Raw genomic sequence first — 25,065 nt, 5'->3', positions numbered from 1 at the left:
AAAACCTCAAATTAAATTTAGATATTTGAAAGATTTCAAGATTTATTTTTTTTATGAACCTCACCATTTGGAGCTCTGTTACACTGTCCTGTAACTCATGTGGATCAGCAGGATTACAGTAATGGCTTCCTGTCTTACAGGCTGCTCCAGTCTCTCACTAACTCAATCATATTTTCACTAATCTCATTCTAAAGATCTTTCCCAGCAATAACTCAGCGAAGGAGTGAGTATCTCAATCTCCTCTACAAGTTCCAATATAACTGCAACTATGGTTAAACAGGAGACAGATTACCACACAACAGTATTATTTATTTCTTTTCAATCATTAAAAGTACTAATATTACTGAACAGCTAATCCTGAAATCATCACATCTGAATTTTGTCATAAATCAGAAAACATTATTGATTGACTAACGATTTCTGACACTTATTATCCTTTATAATTCTGATTATACAGACTTGTATTTGGATAGAATTGTATCATACCACAGTGCTTCTCAGTAACAATGTACACAGGAATTTGTGTGACAAACCCTCCATATGACTAGAATGAAAAAAATTGTAATTGTTGACAGGGTGATGTTTTTTGTGAGAAAAACACATTTTAGCATCCTTGGAATTAGACTCCATTTTCAGAGCTTTGAAGCGACCACTTTCTGAGGTAAACTTACACATTTTTCAAAAAACAAACAAAAAATTATAATAGAGGACTTTGGCACTTTAATTAGTTTTTACCTTTTAACTAAGGAATGATGGAGTTTGCAGCTGCTAGAACGCAAGTGATAACAGGAACTTACTTATTTTGTAGACGTTCTACAATATCAACTTGAACAATAAATGGATAATAAAAGGTGTTATGTAATAAATACAGGTAGTCGTCGACTTATGACTTATGCAACTTACGACCATTCGACTTTACGACCACAAGCCGTGGCATACGACAGTGCGTACCACCTTCCGGTAGCACTACCATCTCCGCGATTTTGAAAGATAAAGAAAGAATTCGTGAATCAAAATGGTGTAGAGAATAATACTTTTATAACATCATTTCACAGTACTGTACATATAGCCTACTCTACTTACGACCAAATCGTGTTACGACCGGTCTGTTGGAACCAATCGTGGTCGTAATTCGACGACTACCTGTAAGAATTTGCTTTAACCTTGATGAGAAAAAGGAAAAGCGAACACTAGGGGACGTGCATTAACCATCCCGTTGTCTATTATAATTCTATAAACTAACTAATTCATGCTTTATTCGTAACACTATGACAAATTTTGTTGTTTATTTTGTTTATTCCCTTTGTAAAACTTTATGGCCATTACTGTATGTACACTCATATCCTGAGACTTGGTATTCGATACTGAAATATAAAATTTGGTATCATAGCAACACTGCATGCCACAACAAAACGCAGACCTCCGATTCTCCTCTGTACAATCCTTTGTGCTCTCTAAACCCTGCAATTCAAGGGTCAAGAGTGACAATAATCCAACTTAATACCTATACAACCCAACATTGCAAACAGGTGTGCATGAGTGTGATGCCTCTGATGGATCAAAACATATCCTCTGTGTGATGTCATGAACAGTCTATGTGACACCAAACAGACACTGAGTGATAAATCCCAGGTCCGTGTCAGCCGTATCTTAGTAATCAGTAAAGCCCTCAGGCCAAGAGATCAAGTGTCTATTCAGCCTATAACACCACTTTCTGCAGCTAATAGCAGACAGACTGACTGCAACAGGTTAATGTGATTAAGGCCCAGGGTATTCTCTATAGGGCTGTGAGGTTCTGGGTATTCACTGATCTCAGAAGCTGAGGCAGAACCATGTTTACTTTGTACTACATTGATTACATGGATAAGACATCATCTTTCCTTAGGTTGGAAAACCCCAGAACACACTATTAATCTAAATGGTTATGGATTAGAATGAGTCTTCAAGTTGCAGTATGTTTTTATTTTAGAAGAGGATATCAAAAAGTCCAGTGAAATTTCTTTGCAGATCAAAGCTGGTAGGGAATGGGATCAAATGGTGCAGCGCTGTTACTGGAAAACAGTCAGTGACAGACTGTTTGAAGAAACCTGTCACAAAGTGGACTATTTTGAGGTTCTAGCTGACTAACAACAACATACCCTGAAGCAAATATATACGTATAATGTTGAATAACATCTAAAAAATCAAGTTAGTTCCTGTTATTAATTATATAATAGCAGCTGTTAACAGTCTTTCCCTCGCCCTGGGTACTTTCCCATGTCGGAAAACTTGAAGTGACAGATGTACAGTATCGCTGGCTTCTGCAAAGTGCTGACAGTGAAGACTCCTTCTAAAACTGTTTTCATAACAAGAAAACTTCAGCATCAGTACAATTACACACCTTTTGTATGGATAAATACCATCTGACCAATCAGATTGAAGGATTCCAAAGTTCTATGGTGTCATTTCATTTAGCTGGTCACAAATGAATAGTAATATTTAAGCTGTAAAACAATTTTGTTCAAATATTTTGAAAGAACAGAAGAATACTCTGCGTTGAAATGATGGAAATGATGCGTTGAGCCTTTGTTTTTCGAACTGCATTAATCGCTGTGAAATATGAATATGCTTAGAATTACAGCCCACCAAAAGGATGGAAATTAGACAATGATCAAGCAAGCACCATGCCTTACCAACACCGTGACTTACACACTACCACAGCTCTATGCAGGGATTGTTATGAGCATTTGCAACTCTGTGTCAAATCCAGTCGTAAATCAAAACTATCCTGCCATACAGGAGCTGACAGAGGCTTTGTGGCAGTGTGTTATAAATCAAGATTCTATAACTATGGTGCAGATAACTTTTAGTTGCATATGTATGTTTTTTGAAGGGTTTATTCAACTCAGCTCTATCAAGTGCTCTTTTCATTGAGCTTCCAGAAGTGCAAAAATTCACCTTCACTTCCCATTAGACCACTGGTTTCATAAAATAACCCACAAGCATGGAAAAAGCCAGAGGAATAAATAATAAAAAAACTAAATGTATGTTTAAAGGTCTGGCCATTCATGAATGAACTTCAGGCTATAAATGCAGACAGCAAAGCATTCCTTTTAAATGTGCAACTCTGTTCAAGGCTGAATTACAGAAAGCTTCTTGAACCTTTATTTATTTTTTAAAACAATTTTACTAATTGTTTTTACCACAGCAATGATAGCTACTTTAAAGCGCACACTGTCAGGAGAGATAATCACACCTTTTAATAAGAAGATGCTTTGACTTCAAGCTAAAATTTGCTCAATACCTCAGAGTAATATATGGTTGAAAATGATATAATAAAATAATGAGAGAGAATCAGATTAAATTTGAAGATGATTGACCAGAATAATCTACTTTAAAATCAAAAAATAACATTAAGCAAATTATTATTTTTTGAGTAGTGCTCACTTTTCCAACAAACATAACATTAGTTTATTTTTCGACATTTAAGTTACTAGAGGTTACAGGCTGCCAATGTTATGAGGTAGGAATGAGACAGAATATTGAATATTGTCTTAAAAGCTGGCAAACCGAATCTTCTGCTCACCACCAGAGATAGTTGCATACAGTAAAAAGCATGGTTATTTAATAGCCTACAAAGGCATGTTGATCAAAAGGAACTGCTCAACATTTCATGTGCAACAGCCACAGAAGATCTGCAGCAAAACCATCCAAATAGTGGTTACAGCTCTGCACCATTTGAGGCAAACTGAATGTTTTAAAACATATTTAAATCTTTACATATTGATAATTTATACATAAATTATAATTTTTGAAAAAGATTACAAAGGAAAATTCTTTTGTTAGCGTCATATTGTGGCTTTTGTGCATTATATTAATTATTATTTAATATACAGTGCATCTAATAATAATAATAATATCATAAGTTTGCTGTCTGTTTTCAGGCTGTCTATATTTGATATATTTTATATAAGTCTTTTTCACTTTGTAGCATTTGCTTACATGCACAGTAAATATGTTGCAGAATACCAGTATACATCAGCTAAATAATCTGGTTATTGAGAAGAAAATTCCAAATAACCTGGTTAAATGTATTATTATTTCATTGTTATTCATTGTAGCACTAGCTGTCTGGCTGAAAATCATTTATTCCAGTAAATCAGATCAGAATTTCACTGTAAGCACACACACACACACACACACACACACACACACACACACACACACACACACACACACACACACACTGTTAGCTGACCTGATCTCTCTCTCTCTCTCTCTCTCTCTCTCTCTCTCTCTCTTTCCAACACAAACACATACACACATACAGATTAAGTGTGTGAGTAAGCCAGCTGTGTGTATGAAAGCCTGTGTGTGAGGATCATAACTGAAACTATGTTGTGCTCAAAGCAAACCGAGAGAGCACTGATTACAGTGTGCGGATACTTTTAACCCTGCTATAAATTTCTAAGCATGACACATGAGACTCAAGGCAATTTAGAAGTACAAACCTACTGTCTTTGCCCTACAAGTGCTCTGTCACAACCCTAAAAGCGACAACAAACGGCCGAGCTGAAGACATTGAGGAAAGGGAATCGAGCATAAAAAATGAGGATAACAATTAGTAACTGTGACCATGCTACACAAGTATTCTCATGTACAGTAAAATAATGACTCATGAGTCTTCAATCTCTGTTATTGTGCACCAGTATCAGCCAGTCATAGTGCTAAAAGCAGCTGTGGTGCACACTTGGCACATCTGTTTCCTTTGTCATAGGCCCCTCAACATCCCACACAATAATAAGTACCTTTGAATCACACCAGGGAAACGGTAAGAGTGGAGCACGGCATTCTGGCTCATGTCAAGAGAAAGCTAGTATTTTTCCTGCTCTGGAAAGGACCCGCTAGTTTTCCCCCACCTTGAGGCCTTACAGCCCAGCTCATCAGTTACCCCCATTGACTCTAACTATCTCCCTGCCTTGTAATTTGTTCCTGTGGTCAACTTGTGATACGAGAGCGCAGGATCGTAAAAAAAACTCCTTCCTGAAAAAAAAAAAGGGCCACAGACGTCAACTGGCTAAAGCGGAACCATGATTAAAGGTTCGCTTTAAAAGTGGAACCACAACCGACCATATGGTCGGACCCACCTTGTGACTCTGACAAGAGAATACTGGCACTGTTTAAAAAGAAAGGCAAAAACCCACAAAAAGCACAGGCACATGATCCTGCTTCACAAAGGCCCAAGTGCAGAAAGGGCAGTCGTGTCTAGAGTGGGTGGTATTTTATTTTCTATTCCTTTGAATATCACAGCACAGAACAGATGTCTGGTGTGTATAAGGGACATGGTGAGAGTTACTTAAAAGGAACACAGACCAAACAAAGGGCAAACCTAAAAGAGACCAAATGGCGGATGTGATTCCACATGGGAGCCTCTGCAGCTCAGTTGAGCACCAGGAAACTGAATGAATGTAAAGACGCATACTGCTTTTATGTGTACGTTTTGTTTGCTTTTTGGTCTGTCCGTTGAGGAAGCAGGACAGCCAGAGTTCTAACCTTCTTCATAAGGCGTGTTGAGTCTTCGCTGATCTGCATGAAGCGCATGATCACATTGTTCAGGTAGATGTCACTCAGAGTGGCGTGGTCTTTACTCTCTCGCCTCACTTGGTTCAGCAGCAGATACCAACAGTTCACTGGGGAAAGCAGGTTCTGGTCTTTTCTGCAGACAAAGAAAGAGAAATAAAATGTTGAAATTGAAAACAAGGCAATTATTTCACTTAATATAGAAATATATGATCATTACAATTATTTAGACAATTTAGGAAAAAGTTTTGCCACTCAATTATCATTTTTCCCACGTTTATTTTTCTACTATCTGTTACAAGCATATATACTTTTACATCCTTTAAGCAGAATGAGACCAAACTTTTTAAATTACATATTATTAACAGTCAGTCAGCCCCAGTTCAGATCTAAGCTCCGGTTACTATCTGTGTGTATTTTACATATTCTCTGTATGTCAATGGGTTTCCTCTGGGCTCTCTGGTTTCCTTCCACCTCTCAAAATTGCTATAAAAGCCTCTGGGATGCATACACTGCGTTAAAAAGTGGGAGCTACAGTTTTTTTTTTGCCAATTAGTAAAATTAATCATACAGCAATCCCCGTTCCGTTAACGTTTTTTTGTTAAAGCCGTAAATCATCCTCCCACACACTTTAAATACACACAGAAAACATTTGCAAGAACATAGAGAGATGAATTTTGTGTAAATTTGTAGAAATACAGTATTACATTCATAGTGAGCACATGTACTGTACACTTAACATTTCACTTCATTTTATTATTAATAATTATATTTTTATTAATACATTTCATTATTTCAACATAAAACTCTATAAAAACATTTCCCTATACATTTTTTGATCTCTCCTGCAATCCACGAGAGGCCGGGAAAATCAGCTAAGCTAATTAGTTATGTGCCAATCTACGCGATAAACCGGTGGTGCGAGATCCGAACCGTGGTAAAGCGGGGATTACTGTTTTCCGATTTCTTTTCATGTTCATTTTTTAATTATGTTATAAACTTATCAAACAGGGAGACAAACACCAGAAAGAATACCAGCATAGTTTTTAACTTTGCCCCAATTTAATAAATAATCAAATACAGTGAGCTGTTTACAGAAGCCAATATACAGCAGTATGGCACGGAGTTATTGGGAAATATATGAATTCTACACAGGCCAAGGTAACATCTTCAGATCAGATATGTGAATTCCATTAAAGGGCATTTATTTATTCTGCTAAGGGAATATTTTGAGGTTGTGTGGAAAACTGTGATAAGGAAAGATGAACATTTACAGCGCTTTAAAGCTTTTGAATCCGGTTTAGTTTAGAGAATGTTTCACTTGTGTGTAATGTGTTCTGTCTCTGTTTAGTACTTCCTCAGCATAATCTAAACCACTCCTTAGGCCAGAGCACACGCCATTAGAGACCCTATTGGGGTTATGTTTGCTATGTCAATTAAAATGCTTGCAATTTCTTTTTTCTGTTTATGAGTTTCAAAACTGACAATGGAAGCCACAGAGCAAACTAAACTGTGCCACTAAAAATCTGACTCATTCTCTTTGTTTTACAATGACTCGACTTAAACTAAATCAAATAGACTTGTGCATGTCTGTCCAGAATCTTTGCTCAAGTCACATGTTGTTGCTCACCGATGCTAGATGTTTCTATGTGATTTACATGAATTTGGTTATATGGAGATATAAAAGCCCTGAAGCTCTTCCTGATTGGCTAATCATAACACATCAGTCACCGCACTGATTTGTGTTCATTTAAGCTTCAATGAACCTTTGATGCCACACTGTGAGCTAAAAGAACTGTGTGTGGATGTGTGGACATCTTCCTATCAAGTTAGCTAGTCAGGAATCATCTTGAATGAAAATTAGGTAACTATGAAAACTAGGTAATGCTGTGGTTACTGATAATGCTGTATCATTGCCGCAGGGTACATCAACCACACCAAACACCTATGCAGTGGAGGAGTACACAAAGCATGTACTTGAGTAAAAGTAGAGATAAACAGTACAGTAACTAAATAGTTGTACTTTGTTACTTCCCATCTCTGCTTTAAATGCATTTATTGCACAATTAAATACACATAATTGTGCACAATTTATTAAACTCTTACAACCAAGAACCATAAAACTCCTTGGCTAATTTCAGTATGAAGACGTGCACCGTTACAAACCTACTTCATCCCCATTTCATTGTACATAGGTAGTTTCTCACATAGTCTCTCCATGTAACTGTGCCCTTTTGCATTCATCTGCAGAGGTATTGCTGTTTCCTCATCATGCGTTTTCACTATGAATTAAACAGCAGAATAACCTTTGGTCAAGGGCCCAGCGACTCCAAAACAGGCAGCACGTGTCAACACAACAGGTGGGTCAACACATCCCAGCCCTGAACCGTATGACACGGACATCCACATGCCACATAGACAGAATGCAGCCGAGTGGACATTTTCAGTCATACTTGTATGAACACCACATCATTTAAAGCAAAAACAGGAAGTGGACCTTTTGAAAGGAATAACAGAATTCAAGGTGATGAGAAACAATCCTCAAAGTTTTAAAAAAAAAGCACAGGGAGGGAAATCAGTCATGCCAGACTGGATGAAATGGATAATCTAATTGAACTAAAAGCCTGGAGAAGCACACTTTGCAGAAGGAGATTTCAGACTGCGAGAATTATGGCATCAAAAGCAAGCTTGGTCAGATGGCAATTACCATAAAACCTTTTTAAGAAACTCGGTCAGTATCCTGAGTAGGTAGGCACTGGGGAATTTTCTTTTATACAGCAAAACATATGGAAAGCATGTGACAAAGCTGCTTAGTGAAGTAAAACCCTGCTTAACCTTTGGTTGAAGCTGTAGGAGATACATTTTGGCACACAGAAATCGAACAAAAGGACAACGGTGCCATCACAAACTTGTCAGAGATCATCACATTTTTGTCTGAATTTAGTGCCGGCAAGGACAACAGGTCTGCTCGTTCACCATGTCTAAGGTGTCTGTCTAACTGTGAGTAAACAATGGGGAAGGCACAGCCATGACGGTTTATCTAACATTCAAGTTATAGAAACCGTCAAGATCCCAACCTACAGTGTTTCACCTTTGTCCACACGTTTTTTTTTTCTCTGGTTCACAACGCAAAATAAACAGCTGTGGTAGTGTCATATGAAAAATATTCAGACTGATCATCAAACTGTATCTGTATTGAACGACTTTTTAAATAACGTTGTCCTGCCTGCCTCGCCAAATTAGCCATGGTCACAAGCCACCCGTGACAACAAATTTGGTTTGGAATACAAACACTGAACTCTGCCTGAATATAAGCGATGATCAGTCAGTGTGCTCTCTGAGAAAGCAGTGGCAGCTTTGTTCCATTATGAGATGAACTTCTGACCTGACCATTCCATCTTGCTGTGACAACCAGTGGCTTCCCAGAGTCTTTTGCCACACACTCAAAGGAAACAAAACATCCTAAAGGCAAGCAAACTAACCGTGCAAGGCAATTTTCGGTCACCTCTATCTCATCAATGAATCTCAAACCCAAGTCTAGAAGTAGCCATGTTCTGCACATTGTTTATATCTGCATATGGAGTGCCTCATAATGGTTGCACATGGATCAGCACTTCAATGTACTGATTTCCAGAAAGAAAAAGCTTACTAGGGCAGATACAGATAACAAGCTCATAGATTCCCATCTTTAAAAGTTATTGTTAAAAACTGTTAGTGAGAAAAAAAAAAAAGAAAACTCAGGTATACAACGAACAGGCAACATAATGGCCATAACCAAACACAACATTATGGCCACCTGCCTAATATTGTGTTGGTCCCCCTTTTGTTGCCAAAACAGTCCTGACCCTTTAGCATTAACAGCATTCACTTCATTAATTTGAGCTACAGGAGCTCGTTTGTTGGATCGGGCCACACGGACCAGCCTTCGCTCCCCACGTGCATCAATGAGCCTCTCGCCGGTTCACCACTGTTCCTTCCTTGGAGCACTTTTAATAGATACTGACCACTGCAGACCAGGAACATCCCACAAGAGCTGCAGTTTTGGAGATGCTCTGACCCAGTCGTCTAGACGTCACAATTCGCCCCATTGTCAAACTCACTCAAATCCTTACGCTTGCCCAATTTTTCTGCTTCTAACACATCAACATTGAGGACAAAATGTTCACTTGCTGCATACATTTCCCACTCACTAACAAGTGCCATGATGAAGAGATAATCAGTGTTATTCACTGTATGTCAGACTATGACTGTATGTCTGCATTGTCATTCAAATGACCTCTTAATGGTAAAGTATGAAATTCTTTTGCAGAAATTCTCGGTAAAATTTACAGCTCCTGTGAGATGACTGTTCATTATCAGATTAGTCAAATCAGGCAAAGGTTTTCGAAAACCAAACATGGGAACAGCTATCTAAGATTTGAAACATGCTTTGACATGTTCTTTCACAACCACTGCATTGACAGGTCAAAAGAACAAGAAAAACGGTAGAGGTTTACCACTGCGGCAAAACATCCTCTTGGGGTAAAATCCAACTTGGCAATAATTTACAGTTTAATGCTATTGGCCAGTCAGTAACAGCTGAACACTGTAAAGATTTAGACAAAATCTATCAGTTAAAAAATCCATAGTCTGCATAGTGGCAGTTAGTTGACAGTAATATCTGCTCACATTTGTGTAAAAGTTAAGAAATGTTTCATGTTCCTCGGCCTCACATACTCCCAAAACGTTTGTACACTTTGCTGGCTTCATTCTTCAGAAAAATCTGACTCAGTGGATTTGATAAAAGCTTGTTTAAAACTGCAATGTCAGTCAAATGGCCTTCTGCTGTAAAAGCTGGTGTAGCTGAGCACATTTACAGAGATAAAAAAAAAATACCACATTCTCTTGCGATACCTTGAAGTTTGTCTACCAACAAAATTGCACTATCAAAAAAAGAAAAACATGATTGCATAAAAGTCAGATGAGTGCTAACACTGGTGCAACAGATGCGATCTTTCCTTAGCTAGCCTTTTTTTTCTGCTTTACTTCAAGAGCTTCATCGCTGCTGCAAAGTCCGTCACAACAAAGCAAAAAAAAAAATGTAGATGCCATTTTTGATATTAGTAATTTACTTTTGATCCTTACCTACAGTAAAGGAACTACATTTAACAGTTAATGGATGACAGGGTGAAATAGCCAGAACCTGTGGATGCACTAATGGCAGCTAATTGATCCTCAGAGACCCAGTATAGAGTGCTTAGTGGAGGATTTAGCAAAGTGGATTGCCAGCTTATTAAAAACACATGCGGATATACTATACCATAGAATGTCACATTGTGAAGATGCAGCCAATAATATATGCAATATGGCTGTTACCAAAACAATAAGTACAACACAAAATCCCTTAAATGAACATAACTTGTAGGCCAGATATCATAAAACGTGTTGCGCGCGCGCGCACACACACACACACACACACACACACACACACACACACACACACAGAATCTAGAATCTTTGTGAAGTCTCTAGGAGGTAGTGAAGGAGAAAGACTTGGAACATAATCAGATCGTTGCCATCCCCATCCCAGCACACCTCCCTGAACAAACAGAGCCGGATGTGTTAGTTCAGCAAACAGCTGTGCCCCCCTCTGTGGATGAGGCCACCACTTGGCTATAGAAGAACACTAACTATTGAACACCATAGCTCTGCTGATCCAGCTGCCTCTTTTCTCCCTGTTGGTGCATGTTTGTCTGTGTGTGTATGTGTATGCAGGTTCAGAGTAGCTTTACGCAAACATAAGGAAGTGTGTTCACATGAGACAACGTACCGCGCTCCAAAGACAAAACTTAGAAGTTGTCAGTGGGACACTAGACAAGTTCGTTTGAATTCCTCAGGCGGATTTCCTTACATCCGATCTTACCAAATGAATGACAACAGAGACGACCTTGCAATAGAATGCACAGCTCCACCGGTCGTCTTTGCAGACCTTCACACATACAGAAAAGCAGTGTATGTTTAATCTTATTCTCAATTCAAAACTGACCTTCACCTTTATCATGCAATATTGTCAATTGAGCTTGGGATTTGCAATTTTCATTAAATCATTAATGCAGTACAAACATAAAAAAAGTTTATGTTTTGTGGGTGTTTTATGCAGTTTTTAAATGTTTTCTCTGGATGAAACCATGGCATTAGCAAGATCCATATATGGGGTGTGGGGACGCATCAGCAGCCTGGGTGGCCGGGACAAGAAGATTTCATGTCGGGGCTTTCAGTGTTTCATATTATTATTCATTGTTGCCTGGTGGACAACTTGTTTCAACAACCAGAAAAGGAAAAACCCTTTTGCAAAACAAAACAAAAACCCACTGAGCTTCAAGGTGGTACACTGTACTTCAAAGTATAGCTACCACTGGATTTCTTTTTTGGGGGATGTACTGTTGACAAATGATCTTTTTTGAATCAGGAAACACTCAGGTAAGGAAACACTAAGGATTACTGTTGGTACATAGTGTCATATAATTACATCAGGAGATGACTATGAAGACCAAACAAGACTTAAATCATCTTTTGTGTAATTCAAGGACATCTGAATTGTTATGCTGACCTTTTGTTTAGGGCTCAAACTTGATCAAACATGTCTATGTTATGAACATTATTAACTTTATTAGCAATCTACAACAATCACAAACATTTGTTTCTTTTACAATATTCTTGCAGTTAACAAGCTGTCACTCACTGTACATCACTACCATATACATTTTTTTACTACTATACAAATCACTAACTTTTTAGCCTTTTATATGAAAAACATGGGACTTTTCAACACACACACACACACACACACACACACATGTATATGTATATATGTATGTATCTTAAGACATTATAAATAAATATACTGATCTTAATATCTAGTAACACAACTTTTTGGCAAAAACATTATAAAGTTGAATCAAGTCTTTATTCATAGCAGCATTTTCAAGACTTGCTCTACAATAGAAAGCCATAGAAGACATGGTGTTTGTTCCCAAGGTTTTTTTCTACTCTATATATACGCCTATGCCTGAGGCAGGACAAGCCTGGCTTCCCATCTCCAGGAGTTTCACACGTATTCAAATGGACTGCATCAGTATTTGGACTGCCTCTACTCTGACAGGCCAGTATATCACACAATGAAAACGGAGACTCATGGCCGTTACAGTCAGACTCACAGATGCTAGACTCATTTGGGTCGGCAGCAAGCCGTCTGCTCTATTTACAAAAGCCTAAAGCAAACAGCCGTTAGATATTTCCTATCCAACCAGTTTAAACATCATGCAAATGTATGCCTTCTTCTTGACAATAGTGTACTGAGACAGGACAAAAACACCACAGGCTTGCTTTAAAAGCACTTTAGCAGCTTTACCGAGTTGTGGCTCAGCGTTTTCACTCATGGAAAACCTTTAAGAGGGAAAAATATATTCAGTAAATTTAGGATTGATTGACATTCTGCATATAGTAGCAAATATTTTGTTGTCGCCGTAAGAAACTAGTTTATAGATGGTTCCAAAGTTGGGTCGACTGATTTCTATTCACAAGAAGTACATTTTTTGATCATTCTTGCTCAGTAATACCATGAGAAAATAAAAGACCAGCAAAAGTATTTATTTAATAACATACATGTAATAGTAACATGCGAATAACGAATAACTTAAACAACGTTAAAATGCACAAAATATTCCAAAACTCTGATTTTGGGGTGTCTGGAAATCTGGAAAGTAAAAAGTGCTAACAAAACACAGCACTCACTTGTATTGTTGGTGGTCCTTAGTGCTTCTAGTCTTGGCCATGAAGCGTTCAGCCAACTTCTCCAGGTTACGAGAATACTCCATCTCAATCTCGGCCTTTTTGCGGAAGAAGTCCTGGAGGTCCTGCAGAAGCTGGACCCTCATCTCAGTCTGCTGCTCTATACATTTCTGCTGTTCCACCAGTTGAGTTCGAATTTCTACACACAGACAAAGGGAAATGTCAGTCCAAACATTCAGATGTAGATAAATCTTACATTTATTAGCTAGCTCGAAAAGCTCCGGCGTGTTTGCCAGCAAACGGCCAGCAAACTAACCCGAGCTAAAAAAATCAGTAATAGCTAGAATGATGTAACAATGTATGACTAGCTAGTTTGGTAGTTAAGTGCATTAGTATAAATAAAAGCTGAATAAATTTAGGATTGCAATTCTTATCAAAGAAACTAATTTACCTCATAACAGTGAGTCCTTGGTCAGAATAATTTCTAAATTGTGCTAAACAGTAAGTTAGGCTAGCATTTTTATCGAGTGTCAAGATGTGTTGCATACAACCGTAAAGTGAAATAATAATAAAATAAATAATACTTTTTATTTATAGGCACCTCACATGACACTCAAGGACACCTAACATGCAATAAAAACAAAACAATCAACAAACGTTTGAAACAATATACATCTAGGAAGATGTACAAATGCAACGCCAATGAAACAAGTGCAATAAATAAAGTAATAAAGCGTTTAACACATTAAAATATATATCATAGATGTCAGTGAGGAACAGGTTTGTACATGCCTCTCAAGTAGCTGCTTTTATCTGAATAACTGAACACCATCAAAGCTAAGACCATGTTCTCACATAGCTGCCTTGATCATCACTTGTGTGTTTTTGTCTTTACGTATTAGTCAAGAGTCACAGTGTGCGTGCAAGGTAACCAGACATTACTACATTTAACAGGAGCTTTTTTTAGCTAACAGCTCACCTGCCATAAAGAATATAAAGAACTGAGTTCATTAAGGCTGTGACTCCCAGAAGCCCCACAGCTCCACACTGCACTAAACACACTGAGTGCAATTGCTCTTGCATATCCCCTGAGTGGCCTGTCATGTTTAATGGATTTCCCATAACGTGCCATGTCAGACCCTGACATATCGACTATGGGAGGAAACAAATTAATAAAGTGATCTAAAAAAAGCCTGTGTTTAAAAAAAATAAATAAAAAGGGAGTAAAAACTTTTTGGATATCTTGAGGCTTTTAACTAAGCTAATTCAGGGTAATTAATAAAGCGGCTACATTTACTGTCACAGACAACAAGGATTTAAGCCAGGAAATACAGAACTTAGATCTCTTATAAATCATGATACTGATGGTAGTAAATACATAGGCATGACATCAGAAAGCTGGAAAAGCTAATTCATTGGATTTTAAATTCCCTAATGGATTTCTGGAAGTCAAATCACCTTGATATATCAGAGAACGCAGTTCACATGGCACTTAAGTAATCCGGTAACTGTCAAAGTAAGATAATTGTACTATTATCGTTATCTTCAGACTACTCTGTTTATCTTTTTCAGATGTAGTCATTTTAAGATCAGCCAATGAACCTTAAACAAGATTTATTCAAATCCTTGCATGAATGCAGGCATGGCCTAAAGGAAGCCAGCAAAGGGTTCTGCATGAAACCAGATGAAAGTGTCAGCTCCCAGTAAAGATTCTGGGCTAATTACACAAGCAGTGAGAAATGAACATCAGCATCCAAAATCTAAATTTTAAAAGAAAAAGATTGTGATTACTTTTTTTGCATCTTGCCGTTACTGCTGAATCAATGACTCACGATAAAACTATTGCGGGGAAAAGGAATTGAAAAGAATTGTAACTTAAGAAAAGCCAGGCAATTATGATAGTCCCTGTACATATAGCATGTGCTTTACATTTTAGCTTTTGAAGCAGGAACTCTACAGCCTTTTGCCTTTGAGTTGCATTTTAAATGAAGATAAACTGCTAATTTGAAGTAGCACATAAAATATTGTGGATTTAACATTTAATAGGCAAGTCAAATCACCGGAATCTTGTGTGTACATAATAGTAAATTACCCAGATAAATGGCAAACAACCCTGAAACAGACATATTTATCAATATAGTACAGACAAAACAGTGGTGATAACATTTTTACAATTCTAAATAGAAAATTGGACCAGATTACTTCCACTTCAAAGCACTGGTTTAAGGTTTACTCTGCCTTTCTTGTCCTTCATCACCTCTTGGTATCAAGTACCCCTTAGAGACAAAGAAAATTCCTCGACCCATGAGGTCACCTGTATGGTAAACATCTGTGCGGTGTCATAGTGCCTGTGTGTGTTTGTGTGTGTGTGTGTGTGTGTGTGTGTGTGTGTGTGTGTGTGTGTGTGTGTGTGTGTTTTCATGATCAAAGCCCCTGTGATCTACTTCAAACAGAGACAGTTGAGGACACCTGTGCGCCCATCCAGTCCTACACAAACAAGAATTGTAAGTGACCTGTAGTGCAAAAATCCAACTCTGAATTTAAAAAACAAGTAGATAGCTCAAAAGAGCTGAAAAATATGAGAAATCAAGCAGTTTAGGTTGGTGGGAGTCAACCTTGTAACTGGATTGCCAGTGTACTCTAAATCAGGGACTGGTACAGGGCCCCACAGAAAAATAAAAACTTAATAATTTTTATTAACTTTGTAGTCTGCAGGGTGTTTTATTTAGAAAAATTCTAAAAATGACCACTTCCACCTGTGCCAATTTCAATTAAAATCAAATAATAGTGATATAACATGCACATTATTGAGCGTGACGATATACGGACCACCCAGAACCCCCACGGACTTCTACACCACCCCCCAACCACAGTCCATGTAAAAATAGTTTTGCGTAAAACTGGTCTATGAAGCAAAAAAAGGTTGGGGACCGAGAGGTGTCTAGTAAGACCATGTCCACTTGATGGACATTATAGTAGCACCTGATGCTTGAACAAAAAAAGCTGTTTGTTCCTAAGAATAGTAGCTGATGTATCGCCTTTGAAGGCCACACTTAACAAAGGGAAACAAGCCACCACCCCTTTAATCATGGGAAAAAGGTCTTGAGTAGCCACTCGACTATTCCTCTGATAGCAGATGTGCCGGATAATAAAAAGGTGTTTTTTTGTTAAGAAAAGTAAAGCTGCACTTTATTTCTACCGCAGCAAAAAAAAAATTCATGCACAAAACAGATTTGCAATAATCCAGATATTCCCTAATGAACCAAAAGTGATGGAGAATAATGGGACTATTAATCGTTATACTTCTACAGCGGTACACTATAACTTCAAATACGATGTTTCAACAGGCTACTGTTATCTTCATTATTACCAGAGCAGTTCTCTAATACAAATCAACAATATCCAGATGATACAATCCACTGAAGCATTGATAAGGCCTGGGCATAAACCTTTAGTTGGGAAGTGCTTTCTTTCCATTAAAAAAGAGCGAACATTGTCATTAAGCTAAACCGTTGTAAAATTCCAGGTCAACAGTGCAAATCAGTGAAGTATTTTTTTCCCCAGTTAGATCACTAAAAGATGAAATTCAGAACAGAAACACACTTTTCACAGAATCTAGACAGCTCATGTAGGTATATGCTAATAGTTATCTGGGCTATAAAATCCCCAAATTTCTTAACATAAAGAATTTCACCAGTAGCACCTGAAATAGCAGTCACGCACTTAATGCAGCAGGATGTTCAGCACCGTATTCTGCTTTACAACACTGCAGGGAATCCGCACAAAAAAAATCCACAAACCCAGCTATTTTACAATGTCAGACTCATTGACAACTGTTAAAATCTGCTCAAAGGGTCAAAAGTTTTGGAGTGCTGGGTCAATGTGCGTTGAATGAAAAAACATGTATAAATATATATATTTAATGAAGCTTCAGAAATGCATTAAAAAAGAAAACAAGCAAAAAAAAAAAACACATTTTACCAAGATATATGGAGCTTTATCTCTGTATGTATAGGCATGCATTTCTAGATATACAGAACAGCAACTCATTATTTTTATTTATGTTCTTAAAAGATCATAGACACATTGTCAAATTCAGACAAACATCTAAAAACGCGGTTTTAAAGAAAATTGTGTTTTTCCTGAAATAAAAACGACATGATTATAACATACGTTGTTATCCTAACTTTCAGAATGGAAAATTTTAATGCAATGAAATGAGAACAAGAGAGAGAAATTTTAAAACTGACTCATCACATTTCAGGGAATTCCCATCAATGCTTTGGCATGTGATACTTAATAACAGAACACGCTCAGTCACATTTCAGTCGAAATGTAAGACAAAATCTGGCTCCAAGTCACACTTGGGTCAACTACAGGTCAATAATAAATATAGAGACATTACTAATGCTAATAAAACTACCCATTTTAAAGGCTTTTGTTATTACTTACTTTTTATAGCGACAAATGCAACTATGAAACAAGAAACGTAGAAGATATGTCGTATAGTGGCGCAGTTACATTTAAAAAAAACCAAAGCAAAAAATTTTTACAGTGTTTTGACAAAGTGTGGCTTCCTGCTAACGGCTTAGCTTCTTAACGTCTTGGGATTTCATTTTCTAAATCCATAAGAGGAGACCATTATAGCCCTTTCTGTGGTTAAGCTCATGCATGGAAACTGTTGTTACTGTATCGACCTATTTTACAGAGATGACAACCGATGTGTACCAAACCACTGTCCATTTAGCACATTAGGTCTATGAATAATACAAAACAATAGCAAAAGATACTCTAAACATACCAAATTTCCCATAGTTGATTACGAACATAAATGACCATGAGGAGTACCCTGAGATTAAAAAAGTGATCTAACACTTTGGGACAGTCTTCTTATGACAAATGACAACTAGTTTATAATCAAAAAGCTAGAAAGCACTAGCTAACAAAGTATATTATGCTATTGTATATTTAAAAACATTGGATTAAGTCAGAAAAACATTATCGGTCATAAATGAATTCGTCTTTTATTTTAAATTGAACTACTTCTGTGTGCCTGTGATAAAAGCAAGCTAGTTTATTAGCAGTGATCTAGCTGTTTAGCCAATCAAAGTCATAACGCTGTTACTGAAATACAGCTTAAAGTATCTCACAATAGTGAGTACACCCCTCACATTTCAGCAACCATTTTTGTATTTCTTCTCAAGGAGCAATACTATAGAAATGAAACTTGGATATATTTTAGAGTAGTCAATGTGCAGCTTGTATAGCAGTATAGATTTACTGTCCACTGAAAATAACTAAATATACAGCCATTATTGTAAAAATAGCTAGCAACAAAAGTGAGCACACCCTAAGTGATAACAGCTGTACGTTGTGTAGCCATGCAAAGCCACATGTCCTATTCATATACATGTTTTTGTGTGCTTGAAAAAGGCCATATAAATCTTGTAAAATTTGGTGATGAGTACAATTCACTCATACACACTGACTACTCTAAAGTATATCCAATTTTAGTTTCTATAATATTGTACTTTGAGGAGATATACTAAGATTTTTGCTGAAATGTGAGGGGTGTACTCACTTTTGTGAGATACGGTATATCTAGCTGTAAATATGAGCTAGTCTACTAGCAGTTAGGTACCTCATTGGCTAAGTCAGGTAATACTAGTGATTTTTGCACATGTATATGTGTAGAATATGGCTTTGATTTAGTTCAATTAAACTGGTGAGACAGTTACGATGCAAATCAACATTTTAAAACTGAAATATCACTTGTGTCTAGCTGTGATAAGACAAGGTATTTTACTAGCAGTTATATAGCTGCCTAGTTAAGTTAACCAATGCTAGTAATTGCTGTTAATGTGTGTATATATATATATATATATATATATATATATATATATATATATATATATATATATATATATATATATATATATATATATATATATATATATATATATATATAAATGGCTGTAAATGGTTTTAGAATTTAGTGTACATTTGTAATTGTATTCAGAATGAAATCCTACAAGGACTTCTTAAAGAACCATATGCAACTAAAATGACATCAATTAGTTTTGTAATACAGTAGTAAATGTTTCTTTTGTGAATTCTTCATTGACATAATTATTCAACCCCTTAAAGACTACCACTCTGAAGAACAGAGGTTCAATGAAGTGTTTTCAATCAGGTATTGAAAACACCTGTGGATATCAGGGAGCAGCAATAAAGCCTAATAAGCACCAATTAGGCAGCTTTAAAATGACTGTGATACTCAGCTCCTTCTAGACATTTACTGGTGTGGTTACAAACATGGTGAGGTCAAGAGAATGGTCCAGGAAGACAAGAGAACAGGTGATTACTCTTCACAGGAAGGGCAATGGCTATAAGAAGATTGCAAAGATGTTAAACATACCAAGAGACACCATAGGAAGCATCATTCGCAAATTCAAGGCAAAGGGCACTGTTGAAACGCTACCTGGTCGTGGCAGAAAGAAGATGCTGACTTCGACTGCTGTGCGCTACCTGAAGCGTAGAGTGGAGAAAAGTCCCGTGTGACTGCTGAGGAACTGAGAAAAGATTTGTCAGATGTGGGTACTGAAGTTTCTGCTCAGACAATACGGCGCACCCTGCGTAATGAAGGCCTCCATGCCAGAACTCCCAGGCGCACCCCCTTGCTGTCCCCAAAGAATAAGAAGAGTCGACTGCAGTATGCCAAAAGTCATGTGGACAAACCACAGAAGTTTTGGGATAGTGTTCTGTGGACTGATGAAACAAAATTAGAACTGTTTGGGCCCATGGATCAACGCTATGTTTGGAGGAGGAAGAACAAGGCCTATGAAGAAAAGAACACCTTGCCTACTGTGAAGCATGGCGGGGGGTCAATCATGCTTTGGGGCTGTTTTGCTTCTGCAGGTACTGGGAAGCTTCAGCGTGTGCAAGGTACCATGAATTCTCTTCAGTACCAGGAGATATTGGATGACAATGTGATGCAGTCCGTCACAAACCTGAGGCTTGGAAGACGTTGGACCTTTCAACAGGACAATGATCCCAAGCATACCTCCAAGTCCACTAGAGCATGGTTGCAGATTAAAGGCTGGAACATTTTGAAGTGGCCATCGCAGTCACCAGACTTAAATCCGATTGAGAACCTCTGGTGGGACTTAAAGAAAGCAGTTGCAGTGCGCAAGCCTAAGAATGTGACTGAACTGGAGGCTTTTGCCCATGATGAATGGGCGAAGATACCCGTAGATCGCTGCAAGACACTTGTGTCAAGCTATGCTTCACGTTTAAAAGCTGTTATAACTGTAAAAGGATGTTGTACTAAGTACTAAGATTGAATGTCACTTGGGGGTTGAATAAAACTGATAATGATGTGAGCTCAGAAAAGACATTTGTGGTTATTTCATTATAAATGTTATGTTATATTTGTCTGACCTACACGTGCCTCTTTGATTTAATTGTAAGCAGGATGACTGAATGATCATAATCAATGTCAAACCGACCAAAACAATCAATTTCAGTGGGGGTTGAATAATTTTGAACACAACTGTATATATATATATATATATATATATATATATATATATATATATATATATATATATATATATATATATAGTTTATGTTTATATGTACATTTTTATATTTAAAGCTTTGAATTTAGTTAAAAGTAATTGAAATTGATACTAAAATATCATGAGGACACAGGCTTTTTTTGTAATACATATTTCTTCTATATAAACATATCTATAGTAAGTTCATAAATCCTGGTCTGTTAAAGTTTCTACAATTTCTAGGCTATTTTAGTAGTTTCTGAGGTAAAATAAAATGGTGAAAAACAATGTAGTATACTAGATACATTTTTTTACATGGTTTTAATAGACATGTTCTACTTGTATTAATCTAGACTTTCTTTTTTGAACACAGGGGTTCTGATAAAGATTTGTCTCTCAGTGCTAGCCTACTTCAGAAACAGCAGGTGGGTATTGCTACTTGCCCATTGCCATTTCCTGAGATATTTTCAGGTAACGACATACACTTGACACATAAAGACAGACACATACATTTATACTCAAACACAAAAACAATGGAAAAGTATCTTTCAGACTTCTGTTTATGCAGGCCTCAAATCTAATTGGGTTTATGGTTTACTGTCCACTGGTGCACTTTTTTTATTTTCTGGAGCTGGATTAGCAAGCAAATATCATGAAAAAAACAGAACATTTTTTGCCGTTAAATATGGATTCCATTTGGCACAAAAGCCTCATCTAATCTTAACAGACATATGGGCCAAGTGTTAAGTGATTACTATTGAAAGCAGACAGGAGCAGTTAAAGCAGATGCAAGAGGGGATCAATCACTGTGTATAACAAGGGTGACACATCAGATCCAAGCCAAATAAAGGAGTAGCACTGCGGCAGAAGGAGACATGGCAGAAACAAGCAGATTGTGAAAGGAAAGGTGTTTGTTCAGCTGCTGTGTGATATCCTGCATGTCTGTTTATGCTGGACAAGGTTGTGAACTCCTCAGCCAAGAGAAAGGTGAAGAGAGCCGAATGCATGAAGAAAAAAATATTGGATGGAGGCTGAAATTACAGCCAGATTAAACATGTGGTATACAGTAGCGCTGCATATCTTTTTTTATCAGTAGGCTATAGGGCTTTAGAATTAAACAGCTACGCTTAGATCTGAATTATTTTCCATCTGCTGCGGTGCTAAATCGGGACTAGGAAGTACCTAAGAATGACTAGAGTGATGACAGGAAGTATGGGAGTGGGTCAGCGACGGCGTCCTGTGCATGCATCAAATATACTGCAGTTGTTGTCCTCGATCCCCATCCTGTTGACGGAGAACTTGGAATTGTAAAAAAGAAAAATTCTTCACCATGCCAGAACTAATCTTTTACTTCTGGTTAATAAAATATACCCTATATAAATATTTCAGGTAAAATAGGTCTAAATGATTAAACGTCTTTTAGGTATTTTGTGCATAAAAGACACAAAACAAAACACAACATTTTGTATTTTTACGTCTTAAAAGGATTTATGTTAAGTATATGCATCTGCTCTAATATGTTATTTCTATTGTAACTTGCACACGAACATGTATAGACACTTGTAGACAGACAAGGAGGAGGAGAAAGAAGTGGAAACAACATTCCCATCACAGATTATAGTCATATATATTGTTTTTTTATTTATTACATAATGTCTAATACACTATTGGGGTTCTGGAGTGTAATATTACACGCCATGTAGTGAGCGAAGGTAGTGAGAAATCTGTATAGGAATCTTTTCAACAAGACAAGTACATCTCTAATTTATCCAAAACATTATTGTATATGTTCAAATCATAATACTGCCTTTTTGTGATTTTGTTTACTTAAGAAAAACGTGTTAAACTGAAAAGAATCTAAAAAATGCAATGCCATTTTTAAGAGAAACTGACAACTATACTCATTCATTGACAGTGAATATCTGCTGCACTGAGCATGTTTTTCTAACTATTCTGAGCCAGGTTTGTAAGCATTCCATAGCAAACCGTGTCCAAGAGGAAATGCCACTGGAACTGGTGCTGTGCAAGCTCAAAGCTGCACAGTGAATAAGAGCTTGTTGGATCCAGACTTTACCTGAACTCCCAGTGTCAGCCTGACTCCTAACTCAGACCTAACATTTATAGTTGAAACCGAGCAGCTTCAGGATTTAGAAATAGATCTAGTTTGCAATAATATAATAGACCTGCTTTGGAAATAATAAAATCGTGAACAATACATTGTGTTAGCATGTGACAAATTGTAATAGCAGATTAATAGAAATACACCCCTCTCAATGTCCTTTTCTGATTTTTTTCTGGCTTATACCCCTTAAACTGACTTCAGTGTGCTTTTTATCATTTATTTCACACAGTCTTGCAATTGAAAGTGCAAAATATTGTTTTATTGTGACACAAATGTTAACTTAGAATTCACTCCCTGATAAATACTTGGTAAAACCTCCTTTGATTGCAAGTATAGCTGCATATCTTGTGTGACATGTCACCATGCGTTTATACATCTGGATTCTGAAATTTTGGCAAAATTGCTCAGTCAGAGTGGATGGAAACTAGAAAAAGAGAAGCAAGTTCTCAGACAGAGGTCTGAGCTTTAACTGTTCCATTCTTACACATACAGGTTCTCGGTTTTGAACCACCACAACACTAATTTAGCAGGTTCGCAGAAACCTGATTGAATGCTTATACAAATCAGCTCTTTGCTCTTCTCTGCCTCCTGAATGTTACACACGGCACTGTAATAAGATGCTGTTCAATATATTGGTGAAAATGGTTTTGGTTAATTGATTGGGGATATAATGGAAACAGATGGAAATCTAGTTGCTCAGTACATTGGGTGTAGCAGAACTGAGAGTTCAGGTGCCACACAAAGAAAAATGAAAAGAAAAAAAACACCAAGGCTTTTTTTTTCTGCTGTTTGCTCATGACGACACTGCGCACTTTACTTTTGTTTGGGGAATGATGTCAGTGTAAAGAGTGCTAACAAAAGGCTACATATCACATTTCAGCCCCAGGAACGTGTCTCAACTGTGACCAGATTGAAGCCTTGCCTGTTAAGACATGTTACAGCAATAAGAGAATTTTCTTTGGGACATTTAGGTCATGGTTTGTCGCAAACTATACTGTAGTGAATAGCTGGTGGATCTGTAATTGGCTCTTTTTCTCACATTAAGCATCAAGTCATCCAGTCACACTATAAGAAAATCCCAATGTATATATAGCCATTCTTAAACTCATCCATGCATCCATGCTTTAGGATCTAAAGGATGTTCGGTATTGGAAAGGATAAAAGAAACCCTCATAAACCACACCACTTCAGAGAGCATCAAGACTGCTAAACTGTTCCAAAGCTCTAGAGCGAGGAATGGTTTCATAAATTCCCCAACGTTCATCGCCTGCTGCACAACAGGCCACACGCAGGGCCTTCAGACACACACCTGCATAGTTTTATTATTCTACCTGCTCTTACACACACAAAAACACATTCTGTCCAATATATGTACACCTGTGCTGTACTAAGTCTCTTTAAACACCTGCACCACACACACTCATGTACACAAAGGACCATCTCTCACACATGATTCTGGATATATATTTCAACAGAATATAGCTCCTCAGATTATCAGCACCTGGTCATCTTCTTCTAAGAGTGACAAAGGGATTATTCATATTTAAGTCATATACAGGCAGGTCTCATGACTTAACTTAAGGCTTGACTCAAATGTTTTCTCTCATTTGTTAAGTGAATTTTGACATAAAATTTACATAAAAGAAGCTACAGGTTTCCCTGAAGTAAAATATTATGTGCATCAACCAGAAATAAAACTACAGTGTTTTAAAGTCTTGTCACCTTAAAACAGTAAAAGTTGAAAGGGAAAACAAATTGGTGTTGTAATTCAAATTATGAGAAGAGCACACCTACGTAGCAATGATTTTGTTGTTTTAGGCTGTGATCGCATTTATCTTTGTGTTTGGTAAAGATAGATGAACATACTCTTTGCAGGCAGACAACGAAGGTAAGTTTAGAAAAGTAGTCTAAATAAAAACATCTACATTGTTTTGGTAAAATGTCTATTTACAAAATGTCTCAAGACCTTAATGTATTTGGCATTTTAGTTTTTCCTTAATTGAGCATCTCCTTTTCCATGTCTATTTCTGAATAAAAGACCATGAAGGACACAAA

The 25,065-nt window shown here is 37.2% G+C and overlaps 1 protein-coding gene across 2 annotated transcripts in view; it reads right to left on the bottom strand.

The window, feature by feature from the left end:
* srgap1a (SLIT-ROBO Rho GTPase activating protein 1a) overlaps positions 1-25,065 on the bottom strand; it is an 89,031-nt gene that overhangs the window by 47,870 nt on the left and 16,096 nt on the right. For both annotated transcript variants that reach the window (XM_046864142.1, XM_046864141.1), the window contains exons 2-3: positions 13,333-13,528; positions 5,533-5,695 (exon numbers count right to left, since the gene is read on the bottom strand). In XM_046864142.1, coding sequence (XP_046720098.1) covers positions 5,533-5,695; positions 13,333-13,528 — 359 coding nt within the window. The remainder of the gene's footprint in view (positions 1-5,532; positions 5,696-13,332; positions 13,529-25,065) is intronic.

The sequence above is a fragment of the Silurus meridionalis genome, chromosome 13 (genome assembly GCF_014805685.1).
Source record: "Silurus meridionalis isolate SWU-2019-XX chromosome 13, ASM1480568v1, whole genome shotgun sequence".
In the NCBI taxonomy this organism is placed as follows: Eukaryota; Metazoa; Chordata; class Actinopteri; order Siluriformes; family Siluridae; genus Silurus; species Silurus meridionalis.
Note: the sequence above shows the minus strand (reverse complement) of the source record. Positions and strands in the feature narration are given on the sequence as shown.